The sequence below is a fragment of the Martes martes genome (genome assembly GCF_963455335.1).
Source record: "Martes martes genome assembly, chromosome: 4".
Taxonomy (NCBI): Eukaryota; Metazoa; Chordata; class Mammalia; order Carnivora; family Mustelidae; genus Martes; species Martes martes.
The window spans coordinates 99811709-99827384 of NC_137891.1; the positions used below are offsets into that span (position 1 = coordinate 99811709).

General features: G+C 35.1%; 1 protein-coding gene across 1 annotated transcript in view; it reads right to left on the bottom strand.

Moving 5' to 3' along the window:
* STXBP3 (syntaxin binding protein 3) overlaps positions 1–15676 on the bottom strand; it is a 53691-nt gene that overhangs the window by 9737 nt on the left and 28278 nt on the right. Inside the window, exons 8-13 of the mRNA XM_080802198.1 lie at positions 12827–12917; positions 10072–10196; positions 7024–7119; positions 6832–6889; positions 2605–2670; positions 1775–1855 (exon numbers count right to left, since the gene is read on the bottom strand). Of these exons, the coding sequence (XP_080658324.1) occupies positions 1775–1855; positions 2605–2670; positions 6832–6889; positions 7024–7119; positions 10072–10196; positions 12827–12917 (517 nt within the window). The remainder of the gene's footprint in view (positions 1–1774; positions 1856–2604; positions 2671–6831; positions 6890–7023; positions 7120–10071; positions 10197–12826; positions 12918–15676) is intronic.

Here is a 15676-nt window from a genome sequence, read left to right on the forward strand (position 1 = left end):
CTCAGGGTCGTAAGTTCAAGCCCCACACTGGGTGTAGAGATTACTTAAAAGTAAAATCTTTAAAAAGATATCTTAAATCTTGCCACATTTTAACGTAACACTGATGATACTACTAATGTAGGCATCACTGGTAAACTACGAATTGTACAAAATATAAAAAGTAAAAAAATAATTCAGAGAGAAAATCATTAATCTAAACCTATGCTAATATGGTAGCCCTGAGCTACATATGGTTAATGAGCACTTGAAACATGGCTAGCCTGAATTAAGATGTGCTTATAAGTGAAAAAGCCAGGTTTCTTGAAGACCTGATGTGTAAAAAAGGAATGTAAATTATTTCACTAATAATTTTTATATTGATTACATGTTGAGATAAAATTTCAAAAGCATTAGGTTAAGTCAAATAGATTATTAAAATTAACTACCTTTGTTTCCTTTTACCTTTTTATGTGACTATAATTGACCCTTGAATAGCAAAGATTTGAAGTGTGTGGATCCATTTATACATGGGTTTTTTCAATAAATAAAGCACAGCACTTTAAATGTATTTTCTCTTCCTTATGATTTTTTAAGAAACATTTCATTTTCTCTAGCTTACATTACTATTAGAATATAGTATATAACACATATAACATACAAAATATTTGTTAATCTGCTTATCAGGAGGGCTTCTGGTCAACATAAGATTATTAGTGTGGGGGGAGTCAAGGTTTGGGGGGACAAAAGTTATACATGGATATTTTACTGCGGGGGGTCAGTACCCCTGATCTTCGTTCAAGAGTTAGCTATACTACAATATTTAAAATTACATATGGCTTAGGGTGCCTAGGCGGCTCAGCTGGTTAAGCTTCAGACTCTTGATTTAGGCTCAGATCATAGTCTCAGGGTCATGGGATTGAACCCCTGTAGCTTAAGATTCTCTCTCCCTCCCCCTCTGCCCTTCCCCTGCTCATGCTCTCTCTGTCTCAAAATAAATAAATAAATAAATAAATAAATAAATAAAATTACATAGGGCTTGCATTCTAGTTCTCTCAGCACTGGTCTAAACATTTTTGACATTATGCAGGAGGGTGGGCTCTAAAACAAGTTAAATGTGCCAATGCAGTACACTGCAAGGTGCTGCATTAAATGTTGCCCCTACTCAGAAAGGCCTGACAATTAGAGGTATTCTAAAATAATGTTCCAAACCCTAAAATTATCACATTTAACCAGAAATGCACAATCACAGATTATGAGGGACTGCTTACTGTGATACTTACAGCTACCTGATAATGTTGGTGGGGAGTGATGTATTTCTTTTTATTTATTTTTTGGTTTGTTTTTAAAGATTTTATTTATTTGACAGAGAGAGAAGAGGCGAGAGAGTACCAGCAGGGGGAATAGCAGAGGGAAAGAGAAAAGCAGGTTCACTGCTGAGCAGGAAGCTGCACGTGGGGCTTGATTCCATGACCGTGGGAACCTCACCTGAGCCGAAGGCAGATGCTTAACCTACTGAGCCACCCAAGCACCCCTTTATTTTTATTTCTTAAGTAGGCTCCATGCTCAGTGTGGAGCCCTCCATGGGGCTTGAACTCAACCCTGCAGAGATCAAGACCTGACTGAGATCAGGAGTCAGATGCTTAACTGACTGAGCCACCCAGGTGCTCTGGGAATTATGTATTTAAATACTGCCTAATTGAGCCCCCTTCTAAGAGAGATTCTGCAATTTAGTACACCTTACAAAGTTCAATCTGGAAATTTATAATGATATAGGTATTTCTTACTCTGTACGTACCTGTTCACTTTTGCAGAGCTTTTCTATATTAGGTTTGAATTTATTCATGCAATCTTCTGCTAAGTTAAGATGGACAACTTGCTGAAAAAAACAAAAGAATTCAATTGCTTAAAGCACTTTAATTTCTTTTTGTGCAAGTGATATTAAACTTTTGAGATAGGCCTGAAAGAAATTATGGGCTGAGGCAAAAAGGAGGTACCATGTAAAGCAAGTAAAATAGCCCAAGAAAGAAGAAAAAGTGAGAATTAATATGGTCCACAGGGGCTAATCAACAGAGAGCAAAAAATATGAATATGTGTTTAAGAGTGTTGAAAAAGAAGGTGAGGAAAAGAAAAGCTAAGTCCTGAAAGCTCAGCAGAAAAATGTTTTTGAAATTATATTATTGGTTCTTGATTAGGGTGCTGTATGATAAAAAATGACTTATAATGACTCAGAGGAAAGACTGATACAGCAAAAAGAACAGTTTACCTGCCAACATGGCTTAACTGCTCTTAACTACTAATACATAACTCTGAAAGAACCAAGTAGAACAACAACTGCTGGTTAATATAATGTTGAATTTTCTTAAGTTGATAAATACAAAATTCTCTGTCTGGCTATTAAAGGCAAAGACACAAAAATCTGAAGCTGGATTTGGATGAATATAGATTACATACAAAGAACACTACTGAGAAGCTTAGATATTTGGAATATCTCTCAGACCTAGAGTAAAATTTTAGAGGATAACTAACATCAAGTACTCCATGACACCCACTACTAAACCTGACTATAGAACTGGACGGACTAATAAACTAAAAATGGTAAAGTATCTCATACACAATATTGCTTACCTTAGTAATCTGTTTACGGAAATGGGGCATCTTTTTCATCAGCTGGGTAAGAGCACTAAGTGATGTCTAGAAAAAAAAGTCAAACATTTTTAAAGCAAACTTATAATTCAGGTATTCTATATAACAATTTTTATAGTTTCTTATTTTTTTTTAAGATTTAATTAATTAATTTATTTTAGAGAGAGAACGCGAGCACACGCCCAGAGAGGAGGGGCAGAGGGAGAGGGAGGGTCTTAAGTAGATTCCATGCTGAGTGTGGAGTCCAAAGTGGAGCTCAATCTCATGAGCCTGAGATCTCGACCTGAGCTGAAACAAAGAATCACACACTTAATTGACTGTGTCACCCAGGTGCCCCTCCATATAACAATTTTTAAATCTTGCAGTTATATTGCTAATTTTCTAAATATGTGGCAAGTTAAAAAAAAACACATTCAAGAGACTTTCAGTTTTAGTCACAATAAAGTAGCTGATATCAAAATTATTCTCTCCCCATAAATAAAAATAGAACTGGACAAAATAAATAAGACAACAACTCTCAGGCAATGGATAAGAAAAAGAGCTCACAGTTAAGATACTTAAGCAAAAGAAAGCACAGGTGATCCTAGCACTCATCCTGGCTTTTCCCTGGGATACTTACCAAAAGTGGTAAAAGGATGTAGAGATCAAGTAAAAAGCGCTAGTCTCTCTAGACAGAGGAAAAAGAGATCAGAGTTTGGGGCTGGTGAGGTAGGGTCTGGGAGGCAAGGTGCTAGAGGGAAAGAGTCAGTCACAACATAACTCAAAGATGTAACTCAAAGAGGCATTGCCTTTGGAGCCCTAGCCAAATGCTAAGCTGTGCGTGTAAAGGACAAAACTCTTAAAGGCCTAGCACAGAATAACTGCCGGGAAGCTAAATGCTAGACAGGGATTTCAGAGGGGTCTCAATGCCAAGAAAATATTGGTATTCTCTGATTCAAAGAAGAGTGCCAAGTGAACATCCCAGATGTTCAGTACTAGGACTGTCTTTGAACTAAGTACAAAAGGAAATACACTCATCATAACAGCACCTGGCATGAAGTCTCAACAGAATTAAGGTTATTTGTGAGCAAATTAAATGCCTGCCAGAACAGAAATCAATAGTCTTTGCAGAGAGAACATCATCTAGCGTCTCTGCAAGATCTTAGACATCTGTGATGTCTAACATATGCTAAAATATTACAGATCATGTAAGACAGAAGAAAGTGAGGGGCGCCTAGGTGGCTCAGTCATTAAGCATCTGCCTTCAGCTCAGGTCATGATCCCAGGGTCCTGGGATCAAGCCCCGCATTGGGCTCCTTGCTCAGCGGAAAGCCTGCTTCTCCCTCTTCCACTCCCCCTGCTTGTATTCCCTCCCTCACTGTGTCTCTCTCAAACAAATTTTTGTGTCAAACAAGTAAATAAAATCTTAAAAAAAAAGTGATTAATACCAAAGTGATAAAATAGTCAATAAACGCAGACCCAAGACAAAGAAGATATGGTATACATACACAACAGAATATTATTTGGACATAAAAAAAACCATCTTGCCATTTGAAACAACATGGATGGAGCTGGAGTGTATTATGCTAGTGAGATAAGTCAGTCAGAAAAAGACAAATACCATATGATTTAATTCATATGGAATCTAAGAAATAAAACAGATGAACAAAGAATAAAAGAGATGAACCAAAAAGCAGACTCTTAACTAGAGAGAACACACAGATGATTACCATGGGGAGGTAGGTAGGGGGATGGGTAAAATAGGTAAGAGAGATTAAGAGTGTACTTATCATGATGAATACTGAGTAATGTATGGAATTACTGAATCACTATACTGTATACCTGAAACATAACACTGTATGTCAACTATACTATAGTTAAAAAAAAAGAGGATGACCTGAGACCATCCAGATATTGGGAGTTAAGCGACAAGAAATTCAAAAATAACGTATTTATGTTAAAAAAAAAACAGGAAAAGATGGACTAAACAGATGAAAACATATAGTATTTCAACAGAAAACTAGAATTTATTTTAAAAATGCAATGAATGTCTTAGAACTAAATGCAATATTAGAAATTAAAAATACAGTGACTCTCCTACATTGCCAGTGGGACTGTAAAATGGCATAGCCACAACAGTACGGAATTTTCTTATGAAGTTAACCATACATTTACTGTATGTCCCAGCAATCCCACTTTTTTTCCCCAAAGATTTTACCTATTTATTTGAGCAAGAGAGAGCATAAGCAAAGGGAAGAGGTAGAGAGAGAAGCAGGCTCCTTGCCAAGCAGGGAGCCCAATGTAGGGCTCGATCCCAGGGTCCCATGATTATGACCTGAGCTGAAAGCAGACGCTTAATGGACAGAGCCACCCAAGTGCCCCTCTGCAATCCCACTCTTAATTATTTACACAAGTGAATGAAAACATCTGTTTACACAAAACCTGAATGTTTTATTGTGGATTTATTCATAATTGCCAACAACCTGAAAAAAAAAAAAAGTTCAGCAACTGAGCCATCCAGGCATTCCCAAAAATAACATCTTAAGTTTATAAACACATGTTGAGTAAAATATATGACAACATTAGCACAAAAGAGGAAGGGGATAAACGCAGCTAAACTGTTATAAGGTTCTTAAATTATTCAGGAGATGCAAAAGTATACTTTAAGGTAGACTAAGATAATGATACATTTTGAGGCGCTTGGGTGGCTCAGTTGGTTGAATGTCTGACCCTTGATTTTGGCTCAGCTCATGATCTCAAGGTCATGAGATCAAGCCCCAAGTTGGGCTCCTTGAGCTCAGCACAGAGTCTGCTTGAGATTCTCTCTTCCTCTCCTTCTGCCCCTCCCCTGCTTGCACAGGCCTCTAAACAAACAAACAAATAAATAAAATCTCAAAAAAGAAAAAAAAAAAAGGAATGTTACAGAGAAATAGTTCTCATAAACCTGGAATAAAATACCCTAAGCAAAATATTAGCAAATAGGATCAGTGACAAAGGAAAAAGATAAGGCATCAAGACCAGTGCAACTTATTCTAGGAATGCACGATTGGTGTGTTACCACATTTACAGAAAAAAGGAGAAAAAAAAATAATTTCAACAGATGCATTTGAAGAAATCCAACACCCATTCTAATTAGAAAAACCACCACAACAACCTGTTTTGCCAATTAAGAACAGAAGGGATAAACCTGATAAAGGATTTATCAAGGGGTGCCTGGGTGGCTTAGTCAATTGAGTGCCCAACTCTTGATTTTGGCTTGTATCATGATCTCAGGGTGGTGTGATGGAGCCCCATACTGGTCTCCACTCTGGGTGTGGAGCCTACTTGGGATTCTCTCTCTCCCTTGCCCTCTGCCTGCCCCACCCAACTGTGTTCTCTCTCTTAAAAAAAAAGAAAAAAGAAAAAAGAAAAAAGAAAAAAAAAAGGATATATCTAAAATAACCTAAAACTAACACAACACTCAATGGTAAAATATCAAACATGTTTCTTCTAAGGCTGGGAATGAGACAAGGATATCCTCTATAATCAATTCTGTTCTACATTACAGAGCTGGGAGATATTAACCACTAAGTAAACTGTTTTAAAATGTATAAAGATTGGAAAGGATCAGGCTAAATATTTTTATTCATAGATGATACTATTGCATAATCTTTTGGAATGATGGAAATGTTCTCTATCTTGATTAAGGTGGTGCTTCCAAATATATATATATAAGTAAAAAGTTACTTAGTATACACTTAAGATTTATGCACTCAGGTAAATTACACCTCAAAATTAAAAAATCTAGCAAAAATGCACTGATGAAATTGGCTAAATGGCTTTTTAAAAATAAACTCAGGGCGCCTGAGTGGTTCAGTGGGTTAAAGCCTCTGCTTTCAGCTCAGGTCATGATCCTGGGGTCCTGGGATCAAGTCCCGCATTGGGCTCTCTGCTCAGTGGGGGGCCTGCTTCCTCCTCTCTCTGCCTGCCTTTCTGCCTACTTGTAATCTCGGTCTGTCAAATAAGTAAAATCTTTAAAATAAAATAAAATAAAAATAAACTCAATGAAGCAAGACAGACAAAATGTTGCTTCCTACTGAGACTAGATAATGGGTACATGGGAGTTTGTTTTCTCTACTTTTGTATATGCTAGAAATTTCCCAAAATGGAAAATTAAAAAGATAAAATAAAAATTTTAAACACATTTTAAAATTCACCATCATTATTTTGAATGTTAAATAAAAGTCTTACCTTTCCTTCTGTTGCTTTTTTTGTTGATGAAATTTCCTTCATTAGTTTGGGAATTTCCCTGTCAAATTTGAGAAAATTCTTTAGATTTCTAAGGTGTTACTCTTTACAGAAATATTCTAAGATTATAAAATACACTTTCATGAACTTAGTGCCTAAAAAATATGGAATAAAAATTAAAATGGGTTCACATACTCTAACACAACTGCAATATGCCGATGTCGAATTCTGACCCAGAGGTCATCATCTTCTTCAAGAATTGCCTCCTTTTCTTTCCCATCTGTTTTATATCTACAAGTAGACAGAAATACAAATCTTTTGGATTATCCCCCACCAAAAGTGGAAGAAACATTTTTACAAACAATAATTTTAAGACAGAGCTCAAGAAATTGAATAGACACATTCAATCCAGTATTTTAGGATGACAGTGAATACCTACTCAAAACTAAGGCATATTGCTTGCTATCCTTACATTAGAAATCAAAGTGCTGTATCTATCAAGACATTTTTGCTTTCAAATGTTAGGGTTTAGCTCAGCAAAATGTTGTTTTATGGAACAAAAACCCAACATTCTACAATCAACTCTAAGAACAAATAAAATTTGTATTAACATCTTCTAATTGCTTAAAATACTATTTTGATGTGTTCATAACCATCAGTGCAACTATCAAACACCCATTAAGAACAGAACAGAGATGTCACCTCCAAATGTAGCCTATTAAATACTGAAGGTGTTGCAAAGTTAACATTTTCATAAACATGTATCCAAGTAAGTAAATTCATAAACATGTATCATCTGTTTCTATATTCTTCCCTAATCCTATAACCACATCTCCTTTGAAGAATGGGAAAGGAAATGAGAGAAAACTAATGTAGTGATAAAAAATTGTGACTGCTTTAATGAGTACTATTGAAGTAAGCAATTCAAGGGGTTCATGAAATTACTCAAAATGGGCTTCCTGCCTCCCCATATGTAATTTCTCTCTTCCCTTTTTAAGCAGATAACCTCCTTTCATCTGTAGAGCTAGGGAGATTCAGTCACCCTTGGAACTGTCAGTCTCCTGAGCCAAGATTAGAAAGGACAGCTTTAAACTTTCCCAGCTCTAGATTAGATTAGCTCTAAATGTAGATTTCTACTGTATGAATACAATCACTTCTGTAACTCCCCAAATTACAGGCCCCACCTATAAAACCATTTACCTATGCAGTCTTAAGTGCAGATACCCAAAGGTACAATGATTGCACTTAAACACGACAAATTAAGGACAGAAGCAGCCCATTTGCCATTTAAAATGCCACTCTGTACTTAAATAACATCTTTAACCTTTGATTTATAAACAAAGATTAGGGCAGCAAGCCTAACAATACTTTAAAAAGACAACCCCATTTTAAGACTACATTTAAAGAGATCATCAAGATAAAAAGTGGAATATGAATACTTAGAATTTCCTGCATTGTATTGTTTCCATTAACAACTGTAATAGAGCACAAACCATAGGGAGTTCAATCTTCCATCTTAGTCTTATCTCTGGATTTTTCTGATTCATAATAGGAATTATTGCTGGGTTTTGTTTTAATTTTTTTTAAGTCTTTCCCTTAAGCAGGCTCCACACCCAGTGTGGACAAAATATTTATCTCTCCAGGTGTGCCTGGGTGGCTTAGTCATTAAAGTATCTGCCTTCAGCTCAGGTCATGATCCCAGGTCCCAGGATCAAGCCCCGCATCCGGCTCCTTGCTTAGTGGGAAGCCTGCTTCTCCCTCTCCCACTCCCCCGCTTGTGTTCCCCATCTCACTGTGTCTCTCCCCCTGTCAAATAAATTAATACAATCCTTAAAAAAATCCTTATATATATATCCAGGCACCTGGATGGCTCAGTCCATTAAAATGTCCAAAATTCTTGATTTTGGTTCAGGTCAGATGAAGTCCCATGTTAGGGTCCGTGCTGGGTGTGGAACCTGTTTAAGATTCTCTCCCTCTTTTTGCCCCACCCTCCCTAAAATAAGTAATTAAATAAAATATTAATCTCCCTTTAAGCCCCTCATGGCTCTGTACTGGGCATGCAGTCTACTTAAAAAGAAAAAAAAAATTATTTCCCTAGGTTTGCTGGCAAGGAAAGCAAGGTTTAATTTTTTTTTAAGAGTAAGGGAGAGACTTATGAAGTGTCCATCAGTTTAATTTTTTTTTTTTCTTTTCTAGTTCAATACTTTTCTAAATCTCTTGAGCAATGCAGGTTTAGAAACCGAAAGGACAAGAGAGGTAAACAGTATCTCTTCTGAAAATACTGAATAAACTGCTTGAAACTACTTTTGTATTAGAAAAATTGTAATACCGATTTCTCTATGTCACTAGTCATTAATATAAATTACAGAGAAAAATTCAGAAGCCAGGATTTGACCGGAATGCAAATAAACATACAATAGAAAATACATAAATACAATACATACAGTAGAAAAAAGATCTTTTAATCTATTAAAATTACTAAGTTAATTTGAACATAAAATTTCAGAAAACTAAGTTTCCTTTTTACCACTGTGCTTAAACAGTAAATCGTAGATGAAAAATGCCAATTTGGACTTAGAGATTATGATATCAACATGTAAATATAAACATATATGTACACCTGTATACCCTCATAATGATTCACAATAATACAGTAAAATGGTTCCTTGATAGAAAAGCTATATCACTTTTCATTTAGCTTTCTATTTGGCATTACTTTTAAAGTAAATATGCTTATACCAGAGTTAACAGGTACCAAATTAGTAAATTATGCCTATTCTCAATAGTTATCCTATTCAGTTTTCTAGTCTTCTAATCTTCTTAAATACGTTATATTGATAAGACACACACACAGATACTTTTGCGTGTGTGATCTCGAATAATTACGGCCTTAAAAGTTTGAATATGGTTTCCACTTCAATAAATATATAGTAGTTGGCCTGGTATTTACTCTTAACATAAGCAAAAACTCCAAATTCTACTTGTTTAAATGTAGCTTTGTTATACACATAGTTAAGGAAGCAACTACACCAAAAAAGCTTCAAAGCAGTCAAATTACCCATTAACTTACAAGGTCCAGATATTTTTAATACGTTCTGATTACAGGGAAGAGAATGATAAAGTTTCTGAATATCAAAGTTACAGGGGCTTTAGATTTCTGGTGCCTACACGAATCATTAAATGCTCAAATCCTATATATCCTGTTTGTATATGCCCTTTATATGCCCTTCAAGTTATACTTGCTTGTATGTATCATTCTCAATTGGCAGTAGATCATATGCCATTGCCTGAAAGGTCAGTTCATGCAGGACAGTGGACACAGGATCAAAGCCACGATCAATTATTATGAGCTGGGAATGAGTTTTACCCTGGAATAACAAGATAAAATTATCTTCAGAAACTTCAATTTCTTTGTGTGAACACCTTGTTAATATCTCAGAAAACAAAAGCAGACTTTTCCTAAGTTCTGTCTCATTCTTAAGAATGTGAAGTTCTATTAAAATAGAAAAATCGGAGTGGCACAGTAAGGGAAAAAAACAAGACTACAAAAACAAAAGCTTTCATAATTAGATTAAGGGGCTATATACAATAAAATAATATTGTGAAAATTCATTTTAAAAAAAGTAACATTTGCCCTGCACTAAAATTCATTTTCTTAGGAATTCAGCTCCATAAACACTAAAACCAATAGAAATTATGAACAGTAGTTACTACCAAGACTCTAAGCACATGTGCTAAGCAAAAAATAAGTAATTAAATTCTTATAGCAACCCTGTGAGGCAGGTATTATTATCTGCATTTGATGAGGGTATTAAGCTTAAAATTCAGTAACTTGCCCAAATAACATAGCTAGTAAGTGGCAGAATGGAGATTACAATCCAGGTCAGTTTCACTCCATGCCTGTGCTCTTAACAGTTATGCTATTTAAAAAGATTATACTGATGCCAACTAAGATGGCAAATCAAAATGAAAGTCTTGTTATTAATTTACAAACATCACTAATCATTAAACAGTGAATAACAGTTCTGCGAAAAGTATTGTTAATATTAGTATCTTTGATACTTCATTTCAGAAAGTAATAAATTCTTTGGATTATTTAAAGAAGTAACTACAACTCCATGCAAGTGATAAATCACTAAGTTCTGCTCCTGAGACTAATACTACACTATATGTTAACTTGAATTTAAATAAAATCTTAGAAGAAAAAAAATAATAACTACAACTCATTAGACAAACATTTCCTATTTATTTACATATATGAGGCACAGGTAAATTACATGAGGTAGACTTTTAAAAAATGTTTAATTAACTGTTTACTCATTTAAACCTTGAGCCAGTATGGTATAGTGGTTAAAAGCACATACTCTGGAATAACACAGATCCAAGTATGAGTCCAGTCTTGACCATTATCTTGCTGTAAGACTTTGGGCAAACTGTTTAACTTGTTAGTATCTCAGTATTCTCATTTGTAGAACAAAATAAAACCAGAACCTCTGCTGTATAAGATTATTGTAAAGATTTAATGTAATAACACCATAATACATTTAGTAACTAGCACTTAGTAAGCCTTCAGTATATCTAAGTTATAAGTCTTCAAAAACACAAACAGGAAAAAGATAGTGCAATATAAGTGTTATATCAAGGCTTGGGGTTATTACAATACGTGGAAGGAAGTATCATTTGACCTGAGGAGCACTCAGGAAATGCTTCTGAAAGGAGGTGACACTTCATCATATCTTTAAATGAAGGAAAAGTATCAAGTGTTTGAAGGAAAAATGGAAAGGAACAATTTTTGTGTGTGTGTGCATTTTGTCTTTTTTTTTTCCATTGAAATTATGAAGGACAAAAGGATATTTACTAACATACTGATCATATATGTCTTCCCTCATTCAACATATATCTACTGACTATTACTATGCTATACACTGAGCCACTGTCTTCCTAACTACAACCAGAATGGCTTTCACCAGACCTCTAGTAACTTTTAAAGTTCTAAACTAACATTACATCTAAGCTTATATCCTCTCATTCCAGTGCAGTTGTCTGTGAATTTCCCTTTTTCATTATGCCTCCGCCAAAGAATTTGGTTATCTAAGCAATAACGTCCCTCTTCTATAATATTGTACTTACGGTTTAAGCTAAAGAGCCTATTCCTCTGGGGTGCATTCCAAGATTCCAGTTAGAAAAAGATTAAGCCCCTGCCTACATTCCCATTACACGCTATGTATTATTCTTTTCATTCCACTTATTAAATAACACTGTATCAGTGGTTCCCTTGCCCATCTCCTCTTAGTTCTAACTTAGTAACAATTTCTTCCATTCATTTCATATGAATCCCTAGCCCCCTGGCCCCACCTCCTTCAGTCTCCTCAGACTCTTCATTCTCTAACCCAAGCCTAAATGCAGTATTCTCCAAATCCCAATCTTAGTCTCTGATTATATTATCTTCATAAGATAACGACTGCTGCCATTTATTAAATTCCAGTATGTGACAGACACATTACTTCACCTAATCTTCACACCAACCAAGCAAGCTATACATTTATCTCATTCGTTTTATAGCTGAAAATACAACTGAAAGTAGATAATCTGTGCAATGTCAGACCTAGTAATAACTATGTTTATTGTTTACTCAGTAGTAAGCATCATTATAAGAACTTTAACAGTAATAACTCATTTAACCCTCTCTCTACTTTATAAAATAGGTATTCTTATTATCCCCATTTTACAGATAAAAAAACTTAGGAAATTACATAAGAAGTTACATAATTTACCCAAAGGGACATATCTATGAATTAAATGGCAAAGCCAGGATTTGGACACAGTGCTTACTTCAAAACCCGTATCCTCCCCACAAAACCACACTATTAAGCTTTCAGCTATCATCTACGTTAAGGATTCCCAAATCAGTACTGGAAAATGAACACTAGTTTTTTTTTGTTTATGAAGAAATAAGACAGATTTTGTGCATAATCACTATTTGCCTTTTATACACTACCTTTATTAGGCTCTTTTCATCAATCTTGTAGTAGTTTTCAAGTTTTTTTTCAACAAGCTGGGCAAGCTTACTGGCGTTATCTAGAGGTTTACTGAAAGCGGAAAAAATGTTCAAATAATTATCTTTCTTTCAAAACATGTTATAATATCATAAAGCTGAATTCTAAAATTAAGCCACACAATTTATTAATTTAAAAGAGTTTATAAACAGAGAAGTTCAGATAATAATATATCAAATATAATGTTATACCAATTTGTCTGGATTTCACAAATGTAGACTTTATCATATGTACTTAAGATTTTCTTAATGTAAAAAAAATAATATAAATAAAATTGCAGTTTCCTTTATTTCCTTCCCAATTCCTAGGTTTCTCCTCTACCTCTATTCAACCCCCAACGGCAACCACTATCATGAATTTGGTGTGTATTCTTCCTGTCAATGCTGTTATATATATTTACTATTTTATAAATGTTTAATAGTATATGTTCTATATATGTTTGAGATCTATCTACGTTGACATATATATATCAGATCAATTCATTTTATTCCATCATATAATTATACTGGATTTTATGCATTCATTCCCTTAAAGATAGACTTTTTTTTTAAAGATTTTATTTATTTATTTGACAGAGATCACACGTAGGTAGAGAAGCAGGCAGAGAGAGGGAGAGGGGGAAGCAAGCTCCCTGCTGAGCAGAGAGCCCGATGTGGGGCTCGATCCCAGGACACTGGGACCATGATCTGAACTGAAGGCAGAGGCTTAACCCACTGAGCCACCCAGGTGCCTCTAAAGTTAGACATTTAAGTCATTCTCAATTTCATACTATTTCAAACAACACTGAAACAATTATCTTTGTAAATAAATCTCCACGTATTTTTCTCTACATCTAAAGGTGTAACTGCTGAGTCACAAAGTATATTTTTTTTTACATTTTTAGATATTAGCAGATTACTCTCCAAATTAGTTGACCTATTATCCTTCCTCCTAGCAGTGAGATTTCCCAATGTGTTCTCTAACATCTAATCGGATTTCAAATATAATCTTTTGCATAAAATTTTTCTATCACTCTCTACTAAAATGATAAAATCATAGTCTAAATTACATCTTCATGACCAGTTACATTGGTGTTGCTTTTGAGTCTACAAGAAAAATGCTGGAAAAGGCTCCTCAATTAGCACAACCTCAAAAACGGAAGATCTCACTGTGAGGGATTCAAAGAGTTAAAGACTCTTTAGGTTTACTACCTTAAAAATAAATAAAGCAGCAACTACGTATAATAATTTATTACACATTTTGCTTTAAAATGTTTTCAAGGGGAAGTAATTTTATGTTTGAATTACACTTTAACAATCCATAAGATATAACTGGATTATTCTTTAACTATTGCAGTAATTCAAGACAGGTCCATTGGTGAGCTTTTAAATTATTAACTGGTTATATTTACTCATCCTGAACAGAGCCAATACCAAGAGCAGAAACTTGAACAGCAACTGAACTCTAGCAGAAGATAAACCACTTAGCTCTATTTCCTAAGTTCAGAATGTATTTAGTATATCACCTATAAGAAAAAGAATGTTTTTGGGGCGCCTGGGTGGCTCAGTGGGTTAAGCCTCTGCCTTCAGCTTGGGTCATGGTCTCAGGGTCCTGGGATTGAGCCCCGCATCGGGCTCTCTGCTCGTCGGGGAGCCTGCTTCCCCCTCTCTCTCTCTGCCTGCCTCTCTGCCTACCTGTGATTTCTCTCTCTGTGTCAAATAAATAAATAAAATTTAAAAAAAAGAAAAAGAAAAAGAATGTTTTCAATATCTGATGTATGTATGAGTAGAGCTTATTAGGTAGCATCTGAATTAAGGAGATTTGATATATTTTTCTAAGTAATTAATAGATTTTTTAAAAGAGTAATGTAACTTAAAGTATCACATGAAATTGAAATTGAACAGTTCAGCCAACTAACCTGACCAATGCCAATGTTTAAATTAAAGAAACTTCTAAAAGAGAAATGAGTGACAATGCTTATTAGTTGTACCATAGTATTTTACTACTATCATTTTATTGATGCCATTCACTATTCTGAATGCTTTACAGAGTTCATAGATAAGGAAGCTGAGGGCAAAAGGGCTACACAGCTAGCAATTAGCAGAGATTAAAATCCAAGCTGGTTACATACAAAACAGATGACTCTCAGAATATAATGTTGAACGAAGAGGCCAGAAACAAAAAAATATCATATGATTCCATTTTTACCAAGTTCGACATCATGTAAACCTAAAATATGTGTTAGAATTCAGGATAGCAGTTACCTTTGGGGAGGAGTAAGGGGGTGGTCCTCAAGGGGGATCATGGGTAGAACCTCTGAGATGCCATGTATGTTCTATTTCTTGACCTTGGTGGGGTTAGTGGGATATGTTCACTTTGGAATGATTTATCAAGCCATACACATATAATTTATGCAATTTACACTAAATTTTGTTTTTAAAAAGCAAATAAATAAAGGTACATAGTATTAAAGTCAAACTTCATCTCTTAAAAAAAACAAACAGTAATCTATTTAAAATGGCCACTGGAATTAGATACTATAAATACTTTGAGGGACACTTGGGTGATTCAGTTGGTTCGGTGTGTCTGCCTTCAGCTTGGTCATGATCCCAGGGTCCTGGGATGAAGTCCTATATTCAGGCTCCTTGCTCAGGGGGAAGCTTGCTTCTCCCTCTGCCTGCCACTCCCCCTGCTTGTGTTCTCCCTCTCCCTCTCTGACAAATAAATACATACATACTTCAACATTAAAACCACTATTCAGATAATATGGCCATTCAAATTCGGTGAAAATTTAATAGAACATTAATTTTAAG